The sequence below is a fragment of the Pelophylax lessonae genome (assembly GCF_965119305.1).
Source record: "Pelophylax lessonae genome assembly, chromosome: 2".
NCBI lineage: Eukaryota > Metazoa > Chordata > Amphibia > Anura > Ranidae > Pelophylax > Pelophylax lessonae.
In genome coordinates this window covers 550322603-550345611 of record NC_138769.1, presented here as the reverse complement: position 1 = coordinate 550345611, position 23009 = coordinate 550322603, and the positions used below count along the sequence as shown (strand labels likewise).

The following is a 23009-nucleotide window of genomic DNA, read 5'->3' as shown; positions in this document are numbered from 1 at the left end:
TCCTGGCAAGATCAGGCAGGTGGGATCCCGAACATGCCCCACTCTGATTAGTTTATTACTGGGTCCTGACTTATCCGGCATTAATATAGATGAGTGGATGAGCCTCGCTACAAGATTTCACCTTGTGAGCCAGGATAAAATGGAAAATGTAAGGTTGGGTACACTACAGTTTTTTTTTTTTTTCGTGCAACCCAACGGGTTGCACACCAAAAAAAAACAAAAAAGACAAAAATCGGCTTCGGTCAGAGACGTTGCCCAAATGATCCGACATTAGTGCAGCGATCTCCACCGCTGAGCTGTTGTGTACAGACAGGGGGACCCCCCCCTGCCAGAACACTTGGATCAGCGATCTCTGCTGCTGGCTCATAGCGCTGATCGTGAGTCGGTCGGCTGCTGGTTTTCCAGCATGCACGACCGGCTTCTCTGTCAGACAAACAGAATTACACAGAAGCCAAATGTCTGACTTTTTTTTTTTTTAACTGACTGACGTCTCCCGACATTCAACCCATGTGTACCTGGCTTAAGGCTGTAGAAGAGCCTCAATCAGGCAGAAAAATCGGATTTTTGTAAGATCTTACCGTAAAATCCTTTTCTCTTAGCTCATTGACAGACGTAGTCCTCTTTGATTCACATCAATTGGGTTATGTTGTCTCCGCAGGAGTAGGACTAGGCAGAAAGAAAAAACGTTCTGGCTCCACCCTAGGGGCAGTCCCAGAGGGTATATCCTCCCTCTCTCTGCTACAGGAAATCAGTTCTGTTGTAAAGCAGTAACAGAGAATTTAACCCAACCCAACTCAATGATAGAGGGGCGGGTACTACGTCTGTCAATGAGCTAAGAGAAAAGGATTTTACGGTAAGATCTTACAAAAATCCGATTTTCTCTGTCGCTCATTGACAGACGTAGTCCTCTTTGATTCACATCAATTGGGACATCCAGAAGCAGTGCCAAAAATGAGGGGTGGGATTGACAGAAATCAAAATCCAATCTAGAAGGCCCAACCGGTGCCAACTAGAAGTTTTAAAGGCTCATTATAAACAAAGAATGAGACTCAAATAAAAATTTCCAACGGAAAAAAAACCCTCGAGGTAGACCACTGGTCTCCTCAAATTGCGGCCTGCAAAACCTTGCGGCCAAACGAGGCATCCGACGATGCCATTACATCAACCCTAAAAAAATATTTTTTCTAAAAAAAAATCTTGCCAGGACCAGAGATCCCAGCAAGGAACTTAGGTCCTTACTCCTGACTAGACAGAAAAAAACTGATTTCCTGTAGCAGAGAGAGGGAGGATATACCCTCTGGGACTGCCCCTAGGGTGGAGCCAGAACGTTTTTTCTTTCTGCCTAGTCCTACTCCTGCGGAGACAACATAACCCAATTGATGTGAATCAAAGAGGACTACGTCTGTCAATGAGCGACAGAGAAATATATTTTTAACTAGTAAGCGATGACAAAATCAATTGCTTTACTGTTCTACATTTAGAGGTAAACTAAATGCTATAAGACATATTTCTACTGTGTGTGATGGAGTTGAGCGATTTTAGACCAAAGCCCCTTCTCCCTAACTACTGGAAAGAGTAACCTAATTTTTTTGGAAATTTTTTCACCCATAGTCACTACACCAAAAGAAAAAAAGCACAAAAGAACATTAACCATTTTTTGGTCTTTAAATCACTCACCGATTGCCAGGCCAGACTTTCCATTATCATGTGTTCACAGCGCTCAAGGTGTTTGATCATATGTTTTGTTAGACTTGGTTCAGCTCTAATAAAGCTCTCAATTACTTTATAAAAGTCAAATGCTTTCTGCTCAAAGACATTAAGAATCCATGGAAAGGACACAGCTGTTTCTGCCTGGGACTGAGTCTGAAAGGAATTTCCTAGTAAGCAGAAAATAGAAAGTTAACAGATAGCGGTTCATCATATGTTGTAAATAGTTGTTTTTTTTTTATTATCTACTTTACACACAATTAAAAAAAAAGCCAAGTCAAAATAAAGTAACTTTATATCAAGCTAATTCATCCCAAAGATGTTCTATCGGGTTGAGGTCAGGACTCTGTGCAGGCCATTCAAGTACCTCCACCCCAAACCTGCTCATCCATGTCTTGGACTATGGACCTTGCTTTGTGCACTGGAAAAGGAAGGGGCCATCCCCAAAACTGTTCCCACAAAGTATGGAGCATTAAATGATCCGAAATGTCTCTGTATGCTGACACCTTAATAGTTTCCTTCACTGGAAATAAAGGGCCAAGCACAATCCCTAAACCCCCCCCCCCCCACACCATAATACCCCCTCCACCAAATGATTTGGAACAGTACACAAGCCTGGTCCATAAAGACGTGGATGGGCGAGTTTGGGGTGGAGGAACTTGACCTCAACCAAATAGAATACCTTTTGAATGAATTAGAGCGGAGACTGCGAGCCAGGCCTTCTCGTGCAACATCAGTGCCTGATCTCACATATCTGCTTCTGGAAGAATGGTCAAACATTCCCATAGAAATACTTAAAAACCTTGTGAACAGCCTTCCCAGGAGAGTTGAAGCGGTTATAGCTGCAAAGGGTGGGCCAACTCAATATTGAACCCTACGGACTAAGACTGGGCGCCTTAAAAGTTCATGTCCGCGTCCCAATATTTTATCTGGTTAGGCTAGTGTATCTTGTCAGATTAATTTTTTCAACAAGTGACAATTAATATATTCCGCTTCATTAGCTCCAAGCTTCAAGATTTATTGAAATTCTTCCTTCTGGATTCCTGCAGTTTAATAAATAGCTTCCTGGAAATAGTTTTCATAATGTGTAGATGCATTTGTCTATCGTATGGAGGAAACATTTTGCTTCAAGTGATTGTAAACCCCCACACATACCAAGTGAAGTGACTAGCCTCAGGTGACACACAGAGAAGAAACTAATTCTCCTATGTAGGCTGTACTTGTTAATAAGCAGACACCTCTTCTCTACAGCTATTAAAAGGGAAAAATGTACATAGAATTTCTGAGCTTCCAGAGGCAGGGGGCAGGGATCTAACATCACACACTGCACAGCTCTGAGAGGAGAGCTGAGAACACTTTGAGACCTGAGTGGAGGGAATATACACAACCCCTCTATGCAGGAAAACATGCACAGCTGGGGCTGTCAATCACTTGCTGTTTGCTAGAGCCCCCTTCCCCGGCCTCCTATCATTGCTTAAAGTCTGCACAACCTGTCAGAAATGACTCAACCAAATAGAAAGGAACCAGGCAGCAGTCAAAAATCACGCTAGGTGCTTGGAATTAAGGCACGTGTACACTATAGAAGAATAGGTTTTTTTTTTTTTTCATTTATCTTGTCAGAGGTTTACAACCACTTTCTCATTAGGAAAAGAAACTCTTATATGGAAATTCCATATTTTTAAAACGAATAAACATTAAGTACTGGGTGTGACGGACGTGGGTATCAGATCCCTGTCCTTCTCACTAACTCGTGACAAAGGAACAGCAGGCCAATCTCATCTCGTGCTGTCACTTACGTAACAATGCCACTCTTAGCTGCACCCTGCACAATGATTTTCCAGTTTGCGGGACCACAATCTAGGTGCCAGCAGGCTGAGAGCAATTATCACTGGGGTAATTAAGCAATTACCCCTTTAAATGCCAGCATCCACGTTTTGGTCCGCGTTGGAGGAAGCTCGTAATTCTAGCAATAACAATTAGGATTTTAGAATAATCGTCTGTAACATACAGTCACCACAGACAGGTATGTTTATAGAATATATTCTATATCGTAGCACTCTTCAAGAGACAGGATCTTTGTTAGCTTGCATTAAGAGCTTAGGGACAAGGTTAACACTTTTCAAAATAAAGGTTTACATAATGAAAAGGTCAAAGTTGCTGGAAATAAAATATTTACAGAAAAGAGTGTTTCAAAGAAATAGAGACGTAATTCAGCAATAGAAAAAATAAGGTAGATCTGAGGAGGCAGAATACTTTTAGTCAATGTCCTGGGTGTTATCAGAGTTAAGTCAATGAGCCAGGTGTTAACAATTCTCAAACTTGACAGATGTCCTTAATTTGATGGTAAAAAGGAGAACTGTCCACTAGTTAGGGGTCTCCCTTTTTATCTGGGATCAAAGGGGTGTTAACCGATGCCCCTGACCAATAAAACGAAGTGGCCAAGGGCTCTCCTGGGTTTTTGACAGTATCAGGTCCCTCCTCTTCGGACACTTTTATACCACTATTCATATCTTCCAATATGTAACAGTTACATTCTTGAAACTGATGGATTATTGTTCAGCATTGAGTTTCGCATCCAGGAATACTAAACACGTAGTATCTCAGATAAACTTGTCACTCAAGGGAATATCTGACAGCTATCTTCCCTTCTATATGTGCTAGTGTGGTCATGTATGACCTTAATTCGTTCAGTATGAAATTTATCATCCAAATATAAACTTATAATTAATGGGTCATGTTCCTGTCTGAGTTTATGAATCATGTGTGTATTTATTTTGTTTTGAATAAATAGAAAGCTCTCAGATTGCCTTTTACAATCCCCATTAGTTCTGGGTATCCTTGATGGATTTGGTCGTTTTACGATAGGCCTGGACAGCAGAAACAAACATCCTGGCAGAACTCATTTAGCTGTTTACAGCTCTGCACAGGCCTAAGTGCTGGTTTCTGATGTCTCATAGTTGAAATAACAGCTCTTTTGAAGTGTAAAACCTATGGATTCCATGAATTAAAGGAGGAGGGGGAGAGGGGAGTAATCACTGCGCAACGTGTAATTGTTCTGCCAGACTGACATGGCTGACCTATAATAACTGAACAACATGGCCGCTTGCTAGAGCTTTTCATGTGTCCAGTACGGGACATCATTACACGGGGTGGATGACTCACACAAACGGTCATAAAATATGGATCCTAGGAACACTAGCAAAGTCAGACATTTCCAATTTTTTCCTTACCTCCGTAAGCAGCCATGACAACTTCGACAGCACAGGCCAGGAGACATGTATGAAAAATGTCATTATTCAATAGTTTGCTACAAAATAATGAAAATACATAGTGTTATTTGTTTAGAAAAGCAAATCATTTAAATCCTATTAAGTTGGAAATTCAACTAAACATTTTTCTCAAGGAAAAAAAAAAAAAAATCAATGTCAGGTTTTTCAGGCTGTCTGCATTTCTGCATTCCCTCTGGAAAGATTCCCCCTTACTTACTATTTCTTGACCGTGGCAACCAAAACCTGAAGTGAGAGGAAACCGCTCGTAGCTGAGCGAAGGAACAGAGATACCACTGACCCTCTAGCACTGTATACAAAGTACAAAAAGCAAAAAAGGGGGAGGGATAGATTTTGACCTCCCTCTAAATTCCTTATCCTGGGAGTACAGTACAGGGCTTGCATTCATAGACCATGTGTTGTACAGAGGTTACCCTTAGAGGATTGGACAATGGCAAAAAGTTTTGCTAGGATCACCCCTAGTGCATGCTTATATAACAACCCACTCCATAAGGTTGAGTTCACACTGGCATTAAAAGCAGGTGTTTGAGAGGAGTTAAAAATGCCCCTTTAAATGGCTATGCACAAGATACAATAGACCGCACATAGTGCTGTTCACACTATCAAAACATGAATCGTTAGCGTGATGTCGCTTCAAAATTAAAGCCTCATGTCAAGTCAGGAGGCGTTTGAAGCCTTTCAACACCTCCCATTCAAGTCTATGGTATTGCTTCGCAAATGCTCTAGTAGGCAGTTTCGGAGTGTTAAGATGAGCTTATTAACTGTAATGCAATAGGCGTTTGTGGAGCAGTTTTAACGCACCTTAACTCTCGCAAATGCTTCAGAACTACCCAAAGCACGTTTGGGGAGCATTTTTATCTCCTCATTAAAGGTTGTAAAACGCCTGTCTAACGCCGATACAAGGGAGTTTAACGCCCATACTAACGCTATACAGAGGCGGCTCTAGGCTTTTTGAGGCCTTAGGCAAAACTTAGACATGAGGCCCCACTCACGCCCATGATGGCAAAAATAATTAAAAATTCAAAAATGGATCCTTTCTTTCTTTGAACTCACCCAAATCCCTGAGCCTATCAGACCACCGTCACTACTGACACCTGGACAGCCTCGTTGCCAGGAGAAATCACAACACACGTGAGGGGCGGGGCTTCACCAACCAGTTAAATGGTAAAGGGGGGGGAGAAAGAGGGAGAGAGGGAGAAAGAGAGAAGGAAGAGAGAGAAAGAAAGAGAGAGAGAGAGAGAGAGAGAGAGAGAGAGAGAGAGAGAGAGAGAGAGAGGAAGAGAGAGGAAGGAAGAAAGAGAGAGAGGAGAAGAGAGAGAGAGAGAGGAGAAGAGAGAGAGGAAGAGAGAGGGAAGAGAAGAGAGAGAGAAGAGAAGGGGTGGGGGAGAGAGGGGGTGGGAGGGGAGAGAGCGAGGAGGAGAGAAAGAGGTGGGGGAGAGGAGAAGGAGGGGGGGACGGGAAAGTGGGTAAAAGAGGAGAGGGGAAAGGGGGAGAGAGGAGAAGGGGTGGAAGAGAGAGAGGGGGAAGAGAGGTGGTGGGATAGGGGGGTAGAGAGGAGAGGGAAAGGGGGAGAGTGGAAAGGGAGGAGAGAGGGGAATGGAGGAGAGAGGAGAAGGGGAGGGAGGAGAGAGAGAGGGGTGGGAAAGGGGAGAGAGGGGACGGAAAGGGGAGAGAGGGGAGGGGAGAGAGGAGGAGAGAGAGGGCGGTAAAGAGGGGGAGAAAGGGGGTGGGGGAGAGAGGGGGATGGGGGAGGGAAGGAGGGAGAGAGAGAGAGGGGTGGTAAAGGGGGAGAGAGGGGGGGAAATGAGGTGATGGGAGAGATAAGGGGAGAGCGAGAAAGAGAGACAGAGGGGGTGGGAGGGGAGAGAGAGAGGAGGAGAGAGAGGGGGAGAGGGAAAGGGGGTGAGAGAGGAGAGGGGAAAGGGGAGGGGAAAGGGGGTGAGAGAGGAGAGGCAAAAGGATGGGGGAAGGGGGAGAGAGGAGAGGGAAAGGAGGTAATAGAGTAGAAGGGGGTGAGAGAGGAGAAGGGGTGGAAGAGAGAGAGGGGGAAGAGAATTATTAGGATAGGGGGAGAGAGGAAAGGGTAAGGGAGGAGAAAGGGGAATGGAGGGGAGGGAAAGGGGGGAGAGAGGAGAAGAGGTGGGAGAGAGAGAGAGGGGTGGGAAAGGGTGGGAGAGGGGAGGGAAAGGGGGGAGAGGGGAGAGAGGGAGGGGGGGAGAGTTGATGGGAGATATAAGGAGAGAGAAAGGGGAGAGAGAGAGAGGGGTGGGAGAGGGAAGGAGGGAGAGAGAGAGAGGTGGTAAAGAGGGGGGAAGTGAGGGGATGGGAGAGATAAGGGGAGAGAGAGAGGTGTGGGAGAGAGAGAGGGGGGAGAGAGAGATGGAGGGAGAGAGGGGGGAATAAAGAGAGAGGGGGAGAGAGAGGGTGTGAGAGAGAGATGGAGGGAGAGAGGGGGAATAAAGGGAGACAGGGGGAGAGAGAGGGTGGGAGTGGGGAGACAGAAGAAGGGTTTTCATTCTGCGCTCCTGTGTGTGATCAGGATAACCTGTGATGTCTCCGGGTGTGTGCGGGCTCCATGAGTCAGTCTGGTCACATGGAAGAGGAGGAGGTGTTTGCATACAATTTGCTTGGTGATGAACAGAGCAGTCATATGTTAGTGTGCAAAAAAATTGATCCTTTCTTTCTTTGGACTCACCCGAATCCCTGAGCTCATCAGACGCCGTCACTACTGGCACCTGGAAGCCTGGACAGCCTTGTTGCCGGGTGAAATTACAACACACGTGGGGGGGCGGGGCTTCACCTACCAGTCAACCCGGCAGCCTGCATCTGATTGATCTCTGGACCAACCAGTGAGATGGTTTCCTCCCCTGTCATCGCTGGGGGGGTCCTTTTAATGTGCATTGGAGCGGGCCGAGGGGCAGTGACTCACCCCAGTTCTCCCTACTTGCAGCCCGTGGTAGAAATGAGAGGGGGGGGGTAGTCCAGCTGGTGTTAGTGCAGAGTTCTGGCATGAGAAGTTTGGTCCCGCTCATCCACAGGCAGCGCCATTCTTCCCGATGCTGGGCTCTTCCTTTCCTCCTTCAGGCAAATTAGGCGGCTGCGAGGCCCCAGTGAGCGCGAGGCCTTTTGCGACCGCCTATTTTGCCTAATTAGAGAGCCGCCTCTGACGCTATAGGAGCGTTTGTTAAGCATTAGAAATTTTGTCAAATGTGAACAAGCCCTAAGACTCCAGTTTTTTTTTTTTTGTAAACAATAAAGACTGACCACAGGAAACAGAATGGAGGATCCAGTGTCCTGTACACCAATGTAAGGAATTTACAGGTAAGGAAAAATGTTTTTATATCTTAATCATACAGCACAGTCATAGTCCATGGATCACACCATATCAATAAACTGAGGGGTGGGCAACAACATAGCAAAAAGAATTGCCAACAGTGAAAAAATATATGAAGATCCTAAAAAAACAAAATTCTCATTGAGTAAAGGCAGTACACACAATAAGAAAAATCTGGCAATTTTTTTTTTCATCCAAAGAATTATCGGATGATTTTCATATAGTGTGTACACAACTTTCAACAGCTGATTCTGAATTTCCGTATGAAAATTCTCGAAGGGACAAACACCAAAATTTTTCTTGTATGGAAAAAAAACCTAACGATTTTTGTTTAACGTGTACCATTTTCGTACGATTTTTGGACAAAAAAAAAAAATCAAAAATGAAAGACTGCACATGATCAGAAACAATAAACAAAAAAAAAAAAAAAAAAAAGCCTTTAGCCCCTTTCACACAGGCTTTCCGATCCGGTCCGCCTGTCAGTGTTTTAGGCGGACCTGATCGGATGATCCATGCAGCCCTATGGAGCAGCGGGTGTCAGCAGGGACATCTCCGCTAATACCTGCTGCTCACTGATCTAATTCGGTCCGTGAAATCCAGACGGATGGAAACCCTAATTTTCCATCCATCTGAAGGATCGGATAAGATCAGATGAAAACAGACAGGCTGTCTGTTTTCATCCGATCTCCCATAGAGGAGAGCGAGGCTCTGACAGCTCCGTCTCTGCACAGTGAGTGGAGATGGAGCTGTCATGCGCCTGCTCAGCGGGGATCGGCAGATCGATCCCTGCTGAGCAAAACAGTGTCCGTCAGGCGCACCCCGCCCGTGTGAAAGGGGCCTTTTTGTACGAGAATTTTTGTGCAAATTTTCCTTCATCGGTCCTGATTTGCTGTTATAAAAACAATGAAAATCAGATGATTGTTCGCCCGATTATCTTTTAGTGTGTACATCACTTAAGGTGCTAGTTTTCAGTGAAAAAAAATGTATGCTTATACATAAATACCAAAGTGTAAGCAAATGTTCTACTGCAAAAACAAATACTAAAGGCCATTTTCACACTGATGCATTCAAAAAAGCTTTAATAAACAGTTTAAAAGCGCTTTTGCTGCCTTTTCTGGATTCCTGACTCCCAGCATTCACATGTGAAACTAGGGCATGTGGCCCAACAATGCAAAAAAAAAAAAAGCTGGCATGTTTATGAGTTTTGGTGAGTTTTCTATAGAAATTAATAGGAGGTGCATTTTTAAAAAATTAGTTGCAGAACATATCTTGATGTACTTGCCTTTGCTAATGATTCCCATCTCAGAACAATCCAGTTATAAATTAAGTCTGCCATGGGAATGACCCATTGTCATCACGTACATACCAGATTATGCATAAAGTAACTACTCGTTCAAACATCTGAAGTCAAATTGGTTCTATTGCACAGAACAACCAGAAAAATTGAAAAGCCTGTAAATTGCCTTCCATTATTTCCCACAAACCCCTGACACCACAAAATCCTAGGAAGTTTGTGCCAACATTGCTAGCTTCTTCAGCACTGCACTGGTTATGTGGTTATTCTAACATTACCAGACCTGGGGTCATGATCATTAAATCAGTGAGCAAGCTAGGGCAAGTAGGTAGCACAGGAAACGTCAATGCTGCAATCTCTTAATATTGATTTTACCTTTTGGTTATAGGTCACAGTTGTGAATATCAATATCTCAAATATTTTGTCAGGTCAAACAGTTTACGTGCAAGTATTTCTGCAACTGTGGTCTTGGTTTGGATGGAGTTCAATTACATTTCATAGGGAAATTTTCTAAATCTTCAAAAATCAGTAAGTGGGAAGGGATACAATATCACAAAGTGATTTGCTTTGAAAGAAAAAAAAAAAATCACCAATGAACTACTTTTTGACACAGCGGATATTAGATCTGCATATTGCAGGAAGTTTGATAGTAAGCAAGGAAGTAATGCTTGTCAAACAAAAACAAAGAAAAATTCCTGCAGGAAAACGCAGCAAAATCGCACCATAATATTACCACATTTTGCACTTGGCGGTCAAAACGTTCCTTTCCTGAACACGATTCTTCCGCGTTCAGAAGAGGGAGGTTGAACTTCCCCTAACCGCGAGTTTAGAAGCTGTAGTGTACATGAGCCCTAACAGTTCATATAAAAACTAAGGTTGAGGGTGAGCGGGTGCACTGGACACCTTTGCTGCCATTGTGATATTTGCTGGGTGTCCAGTGCACCCCTGTGCCTTTAAGGAGGGGTCTCCCTCCAGGCAAACCTGCCCTCAATCTATCCAATACTATATATGTTCGCCCACTATGGAGGCTCTCAAAATTTATAGCGTAAGGACTGCAGATAACACTGGGGTGCCTTGTCGTGGCCTCTGCAGCCTTCACAAGTATTTGCAAATATGTTCAAACTAAACCCCTGTTTTTAATGTGAACTGTTAAACAGGACAATTCGGTTTGTTGCAGGTTGGATGGTAAGTTGAGCTGGGAATTTTTTTTTCTTTGGTTTGACATGCGCTCTTTGCGGTTAAGGCCAGTTACAGGAAGGGGCAGTGCAGTTGCAGTTGCCGTTTCATTGTAACAAAGTAATGCTTGCTTTCAAAGTGAAAGTTCACCAAATCACCTATACAAAGCCCATTTAAGGCTACAGTAAATCATTAGAATTCAGGCTCCTTTATGAGAACTGAAATGAAATTATCTTAAGGTGTCACAGTATGAAATATGAAATATTAATCAAATTCACACCAGAGAGGTACAATGTGGTGCACCGTACAGACGCACAATAACGTGCGTTGTTTTTAGGGGCCCATTTATTTGAAATACAACCATCACAATGGACCCCACCCAAAAAAAACTCACTCCAACAGCATTTGCACCACGCGTTCAGTACCACACCCTTAAAAGAGATGTAAGGGGTTCCTTTTTTTTTTTTTTTTTTTTTTTTAAGATATATACTTACCCAAGTGGATACAGCATCAGTCAGAGGCTGCATCTGTCCCCGGCGCCTCTACACTGAGAAGCTGACAGCTCCGTGAGCAGAGAACTGCTGACTGTCAGTCACAGCTCTCTGCTCTGCCCCCTTCTCGCTCACTGCAGCGCTGGGCTGTGGCGAGGGCAGAGCAGCCGACTCAGTGGCTCGCTAAGATCCAGAGCTGGGTGACAGTCCAGGCACCTGGTGGATACCGACTTCCACTGTCCTGATGACGCAGTCCCTGGACTGACTGCTGTGAAGCCAGCAGAGAGCGGACTTAAGCCCGCTCTCTGCTGAAAACGAGTCATAGGAGTCCAGATCAAACTGCCCTCCGGTGATCCGTAGGAGATGTACAGCCAAACGAGCTTTGGCTGTACATCTCTCAAGTGAGGTGGCGGATGTCACATTTCGATTTAAACCATGATATTCAGGAATAGCATATTTACATGCTACTTTTCTTTCATTGCCCCCTGCTCAGATATGGAAGGTCCTAGAGTGTAATGATTTTTACTACATTTTTATAATCCCCAGACTCTTTCTTCACTCTTTGCTTCAGATTTTGCTATTGTGCATCGCTTGATAATTTTTCCATACCAAAATGAAAGAAAATCACACAGAAAACATGTGGTAAGGGATAAGATCGTGGGGATATAGAAAACAGCGGTTGGTGCTTTGTTATACATGTGAACAAAAATAGCTTTGACCTGTATTGTGCCACCTACATTACCCCCATACTGTTACACAATGGAAAGGAGACGTTACAGACATGGGGCAGGAAGCAGACAACAGACTATAAAGAGTGTCCAAATTCCCTCATGATGTTTTTTATGATTATTTACTTTCAGTCTAAAAATATATTACAAAAAGCGGAAAAACAAACCTGAAGTTGTGTATAGACAAGCGTTCTTCTTCCTGAAAGGTAAAGACAAAAGAAAGTAGAAAATGCATTTTTTTTGTTGTTTTTTTGTAATAGATACTGATAAACAGCAAAAGGGCCTTAAAGAGCAACGTTTGTGAAGAAAAAAACATTCCACTCTGGGTGATCAATGTACATGGCAAGGATTTTAAACATTTGTTGCAGATTCCTAACTTTTTTTATTACAAAGCAATAACGGCTTGATTGTATGTGTTCATGTGCAAAATTAATGTGCATGGGAGAGATTTCATAATTCTCAAATAGCTGATGCACTTGCAGGGCTCCAATGAGGAAAATTGGCAAGGTCTGAATTCCTTTTGATCCGATTTCCCTTTTTAGGTATCTCACCAAAATTACATTTTTGCTGCAGGGGATGCCAAAAATGTGTCTCATCTTAGTGCAGACTTCTGGGAAAATCAGTAAGCTAATCACCCAAGCAAATAACATTTCTGGGGGAGGCCTTCTATAAACCATCTGTGTACACAACGCCTTAAGGTTGGCATTTTGCATTGCATTTTATAGAAGATTACAGTGCTGTAGATTGAAAAGGTAAGGTCATTTTTAACACCATTTTTAATTTACAAAATGACTTGTGTTGCAATTGTATACAAGATCTACACACTGCTCATTGAGACCTGATGTAATTGTTTAATAAAGGAACACTTTGAAAACACATCAGGTCTCAAGGGGGAAAATATCATGCAGGATATCTATACAGTACTTCTATGGAGTAATGTGTTAGGAATGAAAAGATGCCACATTGTTTGATGGAAATTATCAACCTACAGAGGGCTGAATTCAAAGACACCCTGAAAATCAAAGTGAAAAAAAATGATGCAGCAGGTTAGTCCATTTTCCTGAAATTTCATTGCAGCAACTGAAAAATGGTACTCAGCAGTGTGTATGGCCCCCATGAGCTTGTATGCATGCCTGACAACGTCAGGGCATGCTCCTAATGAGACAACTGATGGTGTTCTGGGGTATTTTCTCCCAGATCTGGACCAGGGCATCACTGAGCCTCTGAAGAGACTGAGGTGAAACCTGGTGGCGCCAGATAGACTGAAACATAATGTCCCAGAGGTGTCCTATTGGATTTAGGTCAGGCAAGCGTGGGGGCCATTCAATGGTATCAATTCCTTCATCCTCCAGGAACTGGCTGCATACTCTCGCCACATGAGGCCAAGCATTGTTGTGCGCCAGAAGAAACCCAGGACCCACTGAACCAGCGTAGGGTCTGACAATGGAACCAAGGATTTCATCCTGATATCAAATGGCAGTCAGGATGCCTTTGTCTAGCCTGTACAGGTCTGTGCATCCCTCCATGGATATGCCTCCCCAGACCATCACTGACCCATCACCAAACCGGTCATGCTGAATGATGTTACAGACAGCATACCATTCTCCGCGGCTTCTCCAGACCCTTTCACGTCTGTCACATGTGCTCAGGGTGAACCTGCTCTCATCTGTGAAAAGCACAGTGCGCCAGTGGCGGACCTGCCAATTCTGGTGTTCAATGCCAATCAAGCTCCATAGTGCTGGGCAGCCAGCACAGGGCCCATTAGAGGACGTCGGACCCTCAGGCCACCCTCATGAAGCCCGTTTCGGATTGTTTGGTCAGAGACATTCACACTAGTGGGCTGCTGTAGGTCATTTTGTAGGGCTCTGGCAAAGCTCATCCTATTCCTCCTTGCACAAAGGAGTAGATACCAGTCCTGCTGATGGGTTAAGGACTTTCTACGGCCCTGTCTAGCTCTCCTAGAGAACCTGCCTGTCTCTTGGAATATTCTCCATGCTCTTGAGACTGTTCTGGGAGACACAGCAAACCTTCTGGCATTGGAAAATATTGATGTGCCATCCTGGAGTTGGACTGTGCAACCTCTATAGAGTCCAGGTGTCCACTCATGCTTCCTATAGTGACACTGACCCTAGCCAAATGCAAAACTAGTGAAAAACAAATCAGAAAAAAAAAAAAAAGAGTAGGAAAAAAAATTAATTTGCCTCAACCTGTAAAACCATTCCTATTTTGGAGGTTGTCTTATTGTTGCCCATCTAGTGCACCTCTTTTCAATTTCATTAACACCGAAGCAGCTGAAACTTATTAACAACCCCCTCTGCTACTTAACTGACCAGATCAATATGCCAGGAGTTCAATTGACTTGATGCTTTTCTCTGATTAAAAAGGGTTCCTTTAATTTTTCGAGATTATATATATATATATATATATATATATATATATATACACACACATATACATATATATATATATATATATATACACACACACATATACATACACATATATATATATATATATATATATATATATATATATATATATATATATATATATATATATATATATATATTGTGACAGTGCAGTCAGCTGTGAGGGTGTATGTCCCCCAGGATATCTCCAATCCTGGGACCAGGTGTTAGGAATAGCCAGCACACTGATTGTGCAGGTGGATCTGGGCCTTTTAAACACAGACAGGACCAGGGTTCTGGGCTCCACCCTCCCAAGGAGTCCTGGCAAGCAAGGGAGAAGTGTGCATGTCTGCACGGTGCAGTCTGACAGAGCAGACGGAGGGCCAAAACCTGTGGGCCTGAGCAGCAAGGAAGCTGTAAAAGGAGAGTGTCAGGAAGGGTACAGAGTGTGTACCATACAGGGACACTGTTACCGGGTCAAGAGGACCGAGGTCAAAGCCTGAGGAGCAGTGCTGACCAGAGAGCCAGGTGGCTTGGTATTATTCGCTTATTATTTCTTTACTGCTGTGTAAAGTTGAAACCCCTGCGTGGGAAATCCTGGATGGACTGTTTTCCTTTTCTTTAATAAAAGTGGGCCAACAAGCCCTTGAAAGGCACAACTGGAGTGGACTCAGCTCACTGGTAAGCTCTACATTTAAGCTAAAATAACCCCCAAATGTTACAATATATATATATATATATATATATATATATATATATATATATACACATACACACACACAGTGCATTGCGAAAGTATTCGGCCCCCTTGAACTTTTCGACCTTTAGCCACATTTCAGGCTTCAAACATAAAGATATAAAACTGTAATTTTTTTTGAAGAAAAAACAAGTGGGACACAATCATGAAGTGGAACGAAATTTATTGGATATTTCAAACTTTTTTAACAAATAAAAAACTGAAAAATTGGGCGTGCAAAATTATTCAGCCCCCTTAAGTTAATACTTTGTAGCGCCACCTTTTGCTGCGATTACAGCTGTAAGTCGCTTGGGGTATGTCTCTATCAGTTTTGCACATCGAGAGACTGAGCTTTTTGCCCATTCCTCCTTGCAAAACAGCTTGAGCTCAGTGAGGTTGGATGGAGAGCGTTTGTGAACAGCAGTTTTCAGTTCTTTCCACAGATTCTCGATTGGATTCAGGTCTGGACTTTGACTTGGCCATTCTAACACCTGGATATGTTTATTTGTGAACCATTCCATTGTAGATTGTACATGTTTTGGATCATTGTCTTGTTGGAAGACAAATCTTCGTCCCAGTCTCAGGTCTTTTGCAGACTCCATCAGGTTTTCTTCCAGAATGGTCCTGTATTTGGCTCTATCCATCTTTCCATCAATTTTAACCATCTTCCCTGTCCCTGCTGAAGAAAAGCAGGCCCAAACCATGATGCTGCCACCACCATGTTTGACGGTGGGGATGGTGTGTTCAGGGTGATGAGCTGTGTTGCTTTTACGCCAAACATAACGTTTTGCATTGTTGCCAAAAAGTTCGATTTTGGTTTCATCTGACCAGACCACCTTCTTCCACATGTTTGGTGCGTCTCCCAGGTGGCTTGTGGCAAACTTTAAACTACACTTTTTATGGATATCTTTAAGAAATGGCTTTCTTCTTGCCACTCTTCCATAAAGGCCAGATTTGTGCAATATACGACTGATTGTTGTCCTATGGACAGAGTCTCCCACCTCAGCTGTAGATCTCTGCAGTTCATCCAGAGTGATCATGGGCCTCTTGGCTGCATCTCTGATCAGTCTTCTCCTTGTATGAGCTTAAAGTTTAGAGGGATAGCCAGGTCTTCGTAGATTTGCAGTGGTCTGATACTCCTTCCATTTCAATATTATCGCTTGCACAGTGCTCCTTGGGATGTTTAAAGCTTGGGAAATCTTTTTGGATCCAAATCCAGCTTTAAACTGCTCCACAACAATATCTCGGACCTGCCTGGTGTGTTCCTTGTTCTTCATGATGCTCTCTGCGCTTTAAACGGACCTCTGAGAATATCACAGTGCAGGTGCATTTATACGGAGACTTGATTACACACAGGTGGATTCTATTTATCATCATTAGTCATTTAGGTCAACATTTGATCATTCAGAGATCCTCACTGAACTTCTGGAGAGAGTTTGCTGCACTGAAAGTAAAGGGGCTCCCTGCTGCTCCTTCATTACATGCGATCTCCTGTGCGGATGCAAATTCAGCCATACACTTTGTATGGCTGAAATTCGCACTGCACCCGCACCAAAAACGCACAGGAGGCATTTTTTCAGCCGCATCAGGATCGGATCGCACAGTGGTTCACACTTGTGCGATCCGATCCTGTGCGAACTGTCAGATCGCACTGCGATATGCGATCAAACTGGGGGGGTCGTTAACATTTAATTGACACCCCAGCGCATCGCATATGGCAGTGTGAACTGCCTCTCGTGCGGATGCGATGCGGGAACAGGCTGCGAATTCGCAGCCTTCCCGCATCGCACAAGTGTGAACCGGCCCTCAAAGCTGATTTTATACTACAAGGAATCTTCCAAGAGATCAATCTACATCTACTGGACAAACACCTTTCATATCTCAGATATTGTCCATTCTACATTTTCATTAAAAAAGTCAACCTACTACATTGTTAGTAGGTTGCCTTTCTGATGAACTTGGTTCATTGGGCAAACTAGACAAATCTCCCTGAGAACTCCCCAGGTCTAAATCGATCTCCCAAACTTTTGCTGCAATACTCAATTCACATGTAGCGGGGTTAAACATGCCTAAAGACACTGTTTGATATGTGGGAAGGAACTAGGCTCCCTCTAGTGGTAGCTGCATGGAATTTCCTGGGCTGTGACTTCTTTTTCACAAGATGAAGAAACTACATCTCCCAGGCTGCTTTGCAAGATCCAGGAACTAGGCTCCCTCTAGTGGTAGCTGCATGGAATTTCCCAGGCTGTGACTTCCTTTTCACAAGATGAAGAAACTACATCTCCCAGGCTGCTTTGCAAGATCCAGGAACTAGGCTCCCTCTAGTGGTAGCTGCATGGAATTTCCCGGGCTGTGACTTCCTTTTCACAAGATGAAGAAACTACATCTCCCAGGCTGCTTTGCAAGATCCAGGGTGCACGGCTGCACCGCACGGCACTATGGGGGAGGTTATTTAAAGGGGAGAGAAGCGCGCGAAGGGGGGGGGCCTTTCTGCGCTGGACTCTGAGGAACCAGCGAGCGAGAGTGAAGGACTGACACTGGATATTGGGCCAGAGCCTTTTAGCCTGGAGGGACGACGTGGAACCGTCCCATCTCAAGCACGAGGCACATTCCTGGAGGTCATACTGCTGTTTGCCGAGACCGGAAGTCATCCGCCAGAAGGACCCCGCGCGGCTGGCATATAGCCAAAGGACTGAGACCGCAGTGGAAGCGCGCGAAGGAGAAACTTCTGTTGGTGAGAGGGCACATGCCCAATAACTGACTTTATCTGCTGAAGAGACAGTTTTATCTACAGATAGCGGTAGCGCAGTAGGAGGTGATAAAACCCCGGGGTTTATCACCATACTCTCTCAGGAGACTCATAGACAAACAATAAGGTCTGTAAAGGAGTCGCCAGAGGCTTATCTCTCTCGCAGAAGTTATTGCTCAGTTACGCAGACACCCTGCGGTGACAACTAACAGCTCGTTGTTTTTTCTTTCTTGATCTTTATTCCTAATCTGGATTACAAATGAGCTCTATTCAATAACCTTGCTAGCGAAGATCAACAAGAAAGAAGAGAACTCTGGGGGAGGGACTCAGATAGGCCCACCTACCTGGTACTGTGTCTAGCCTTAATGCAGGAGGAGTGTGGGGGTATTCTTTTACCTTTTTAAAGCTGTTTTAAATAACCTTTTATGGACTTGTATTGTATTGTATTGTATCTCCCCTATTCAATTTGATACATAGTAAACTAAGTTTGGTTAATTACAATCTTGTGCGTTGTTCCATTGTGTCACCCAGAAGGACTACTATTCAAGAAGGTAACAAGGTATTGTTGCATAGTGAAGTATTGTATTCCAACCTGTGTATCTATTTGATAGTCCAGTCCTATTCTGGGTCAGTTGTGCCTGAGGAGGGATCGAGCCAATTTGATTGGGTTGTTAGGCAGGGTGTAGACCCAATAATATAATCAGCAGCTCCTGCGGGGGTGGTGCTACACGTGGGGGCTCGTCCGGGATTTCTACAGTCCTGCAATACAACCCTCTCAGCCATAGAATTCCCTCCCACGCAGAAATGGATCCTGTCGCTGCTGCTGAGTGGTGCAAGGAAGAGAATGTCATAGTGGAAAATGGCCTGGTGGTTGAAATCAAGGGAGAAGCCTGGACTGAAGAAAAGCTCCTCCCTGTTTTGAGGGCACTATCCACAGACAGGAAATTTTGGGTGATTGACATGAAAACTGACACCACTGTCCCACACACGTATGCACTGTGTGAGTGGAGGAAGGGGGTCCCTGATTATTTCAACGGAAACAGTGTAAAAACTACTGACCAAACAGAACTTTTCCTGATACATCCAGGAGTTCCTATTGCGGGTCCCTCATCCACCACCCCTGGGGTATCCAGCCAAGAAAAAGGTGTCCAAGAAGGGCATCCTGAGTCATCACCTTTGTCGACTTTTAGCTCAGAACTGTGTGCTGTTCTTGGGGAGATTGTGGCAAAATGTAGTAGGGACTCCTCGAGCTATTTGATGACTGGATATAGGAAGCTCCGGACATTCTCTGGGAAACAGCCTGTGCCTTCAGCAGAAGATGGGTTCGAAGAGTGGTTAGATACCGCCACTCAGGCTTTGGAGGAATGGGAGGTACCAGAACAGCACAAGAAGCAGAGAATCACAGAGAGTTTAAGGGGACCTGCATTAGAGGCTGTACGTAATCTAAAGCTTAGCAAGAAGAACTGCACTGCACAGGATTATTTGGACATTCTGCAAGATGTGTTTGGTCGGACGGAGAACGCGGCTGAACTTCTCTACCAGTTGGACCACTGTTATCAAGAAGAGGGGGAGAAGTTGTCCGAATTCATTAAACGTCTGGATAGGATTATCCACCAGATTCTGCTAAAGAAAGGAATAGACCACCGGAAAATAGATGAGACTCGTGCACGACAGGTTCTGAAAGGGGCTCAACCTTTAGATCCCATTGCCATACTGTTACGAACTCGTCGAGATGGCGGCATTCTAGAATACCCCGATCTGATTCGAATGGTCAGAGAGGAAGAGGTTATGTTGGACAACAAGAAGAAAAGTCGGCAGTTTGACTCAACTGCCCGGGTTGGAGTGATAAGTGTGGAAGAGGGTGACTCTCAAGTTGAACTCCTAAAGACCCAAGTGTCTCAGTTGATAGAAATGGTGTCCATCCTGATTGGTCAGGTATCCACTCTACCCAAGGGGAGTATATCGGAGAGGCCAGATGAACCTGTTAGTCTCAGCACAGATCCAGAGCCACGGCTTGCAAGATTGTTAACTTGTTTCAACTGCGGGGGAGTTGGGCATGTTAGAAGGGTATGTCCCAGCTCAGGAAATGCTGCCGCGAAACCTCGCGAGCCAGCGGGAAACTTCAGAGGACACCGGTGAAGGAGTCAACCGGGTGTCCGTCAGTCTTAAGGGACTCTAGAAGTGGTGCAGGATCAGGGAAACTGAGTCAGGGGGTCAGACCCAAATATAATACCCCCAGTTCTAGACTCCGGGTTACTGAGGGAAGGAAAGTCAATGCACACCGGGTTCAGCGGGGGCCCAGATCAAGGAAGAAAAAGGAGAAGAGGGCCAGGGTACAGAGAACTGAATCAGACAACCAGGCTACATCAAGAGAATTCCCAACTAACTTGGTCGGGCCCTCCCCAGTGGTCTCGGTTCAGGTGGAAGGAATTTACACAAGAGCCCTCCTTGACACAGGGGCCCAGGTGACTCTTTTGTATAGAGACTTCTATGATAAATATCTTACCCATCTACCTTTGCAGAAGTTGGAAGATCTGGAGATATGGGGTATTGGGACCCAAAGTTTTCCCTATGACGGGTATCTGCCAATCAAGTTGACCTTTGATCCATCAGTGGCTGGTGAAGCGGAAACCTTCGACACCTTAGCGGTGGTCTGTCCTCGTCCACCAGGGGCCAACAAAAGCTCTCTCATCGTAGGAACAAACACTGACCTGGTAAGGCGCCTTCTGATACAACTGGTCCAGGGACAAGATGCTCAGGCGCCAAGGATCCATCCCATGCTACGGCAGGCCTACCAACGATTAGTGTTGGAGCAAGAGACCCCCGCAGAAGGAGTTGGACGACTTTGGAAGCTGGATAGAGCAGAAAAGGTCTTACAGCCAGGAGAGGTGGCCTGTTTTAAGGCTTCTGTTAAACTCACATGGCAACAGCCGGGTCCCTTCATTATCTTTGAATCAGGTCAAAAGGAGAGACAGAGAGGGATAGAAGTGATCCCTGAGGTGATCCCTTTGAAGGTGTTACAGGAAAACCGTGGAAGGGTTTTAGTGAGTGTCAGAAACACCTCTATTACACCAGTGAAGGTACCGGCCAGAGTGCTCCTGGGCCAAGTCAACCCGGCTACCCCAGTTGCCCCCATTGATTTCAAAGAAAAGGAACAGGGTGAAGCGGTTATAGAGGAGCTTTGCTCTGGAAACGCTGCCCTCCCGCCGGAATGGGTGAAGAGGGCCAAGGCACAACTTGCTCGATGTAGGGAAATATTCTCTAAGGACGAGTTTGACGTGGGATGTGCCAGGAGCGCCACTCATAAGATCCGCCTGAGTGAGGACAAGCCTTTCAGGGAGAGAGTCCGGCGAGTCCCCTTAGGTGACTTAGAAGATCTACGTCAACAGCTGGCAGAGCTCAAAAAGATCGGGATTATCCGAGAATCCAGGAGCCCGTATGCTTCCCCGATAGTGGTAGTCCGGAAGAAAAATGGATCTTTGAGGCTTTGTATCGACTACCGAACGCTGAACAGAAGAACCATCCCAGACCAGTATACCACTCCTCGAATCGAAGATGCCCTACAGAGTCTGTCAGGGGCGAAGTGGTTCAGTGTGATGGACTTAAAGAGTGGGTATTATCAGATCCCCATGCACCCTGAAGATCGGGAGAAAACAGCCTTCATCACCCCTGTGGGGTTCTTTGAGTTCAATCGCATGCCTCAGGGGTTGTCCGGGGCCCCTGCTACCTTCCAAAGGCTGATGGAGAGGACCGTTGGAGATATGAATTTGATAGAGGTACTGGTATACTTGGATGATGTTATCGTGTTTGGCAGAACTTTAGAAGAACATGAGGAGAGGTTGGAAAAGGTCTTGAAGAGGCTACATGAAGAAGGTCTGAAACTTTCTCCTGAGAAGTGCCAATTCTATCAGTCCTCGGTCCATTACCTGGGCCATATCGTGTCTGAAGAAGGGGTGGCCACTGACCCGGACAAGCTGGATGCTGTTGCTTCCTGGCCGAGACCCACAAATGTGACCGAACTCCGGTCATTCTTGGGCTTTTGCTCCTATTACAGGAGGTTTGTGGAGGGGTTCGCCCAGATTGCCCGACCCCTAAATGAGCTCCTGAAGAATGAAGAAGATGATGTCCCTGAGTTGGTAAAGCCGGCGAAGTCCACCATAGGCCCCCGGAAGGCTAAGGAATCCATCCAGGATCAGTGGACCCCGGAATGCGAAGGGGCCTTTGTCCAGCTGAAGGAAACCCTAACCACTGCCCCTGTGTTGGCCTATGCGGACCCCACAAAACCATATGAACTGCATGTTGATGCCAGCCGAGATGGGCTGGGGGGGGTACTTTATCAGGAGCATGAGGGTCATCTGCGACCTGTTGCCTATGTGAGCAGAAGTCTACTGCCTGCTGAAAGGAATTATCCTACTCACAAACTTGAATTCTTGGCCTTGAAGTGGGCAGTGGTTGACAAATTGAAAGACTACCTGTACGGAGCTGAATTCATTGTCAAGACAGATAATAATCCCCTCACCTATCTGTTGACTACGGCCAAGCTGGATGCAACAGGACATCGATGGTTGGCTGCCCTCTCTAGCTTCAATTTTAGCCTGAAGTATCGGCCAGGAATCGGAAATAGGGATGCAGATGCCCTATCCAGAAGGTTGCATGTTCCACAGGAACCTGCGGAAGAATGGACTCATTTGGCTCCAGAAGGGGTGCGTGCCCTATATCAGGGAACTGAATTTCGATCCCGAGGAGGGTCAAGAGCAGAAGAGATTGGGGTTTCGGCTATCGGAGTACCCAAATGCTACTGCCAGGTGACCCAAGTTGAAGGGGAGGGTTTGCCCCGGCTGTCCAAAAGGGACTTGCGGAAGGAGCAGTTGGAAGACCCTTTGGGAAAACTTCTCTTGGAAGCCCTGGAGATCCAGAGCCCTGAGTTGCTTCTAACTGACTCCCCTCAGGGGGCCCGTCTGTTGCATAGAGAGTGGACCCGGTTACAGATCAGAGAAGGAGTGGCCTACCGGAGAGGTCCATCTGAAGATCTGGAGGAGAAGTGGCAACTGTTCTTACCAGCTAAATACAGAGAGGGAGTTCTGGCCGCTCTTCATGAT

General features: G+C 45.2%; 1 protein-coding gene across 1 annotated transcript in view; it reads right to left on the bottom strand.

Moving 5' to 3' along the window:
- The window catches only part of RB1 (RB transcriptional corepressor 1), a 328442-nt gene that overhangs the window by 196484 nt on the left and 108949 nt on the right, over positions 1-23009 (bottom strand). The window contains exons 15-17 of the mRNA XM_082244844.1: positions 12185-12216; positions 4938-5014; positions 1678-1877 (exon numbers count right to left, since the gene is read on the bottom strand). Of these exons, the coding sequence (XP_082100970.1) occupies positions 1678-1877; positions 4938-5014; positions 12185-12216 (309 nt within the window). The remainder of the gene's footprint in view (positions 1-1677; positions 1878-4937; positions 5015-12184; positions 12217-23009) is intronic.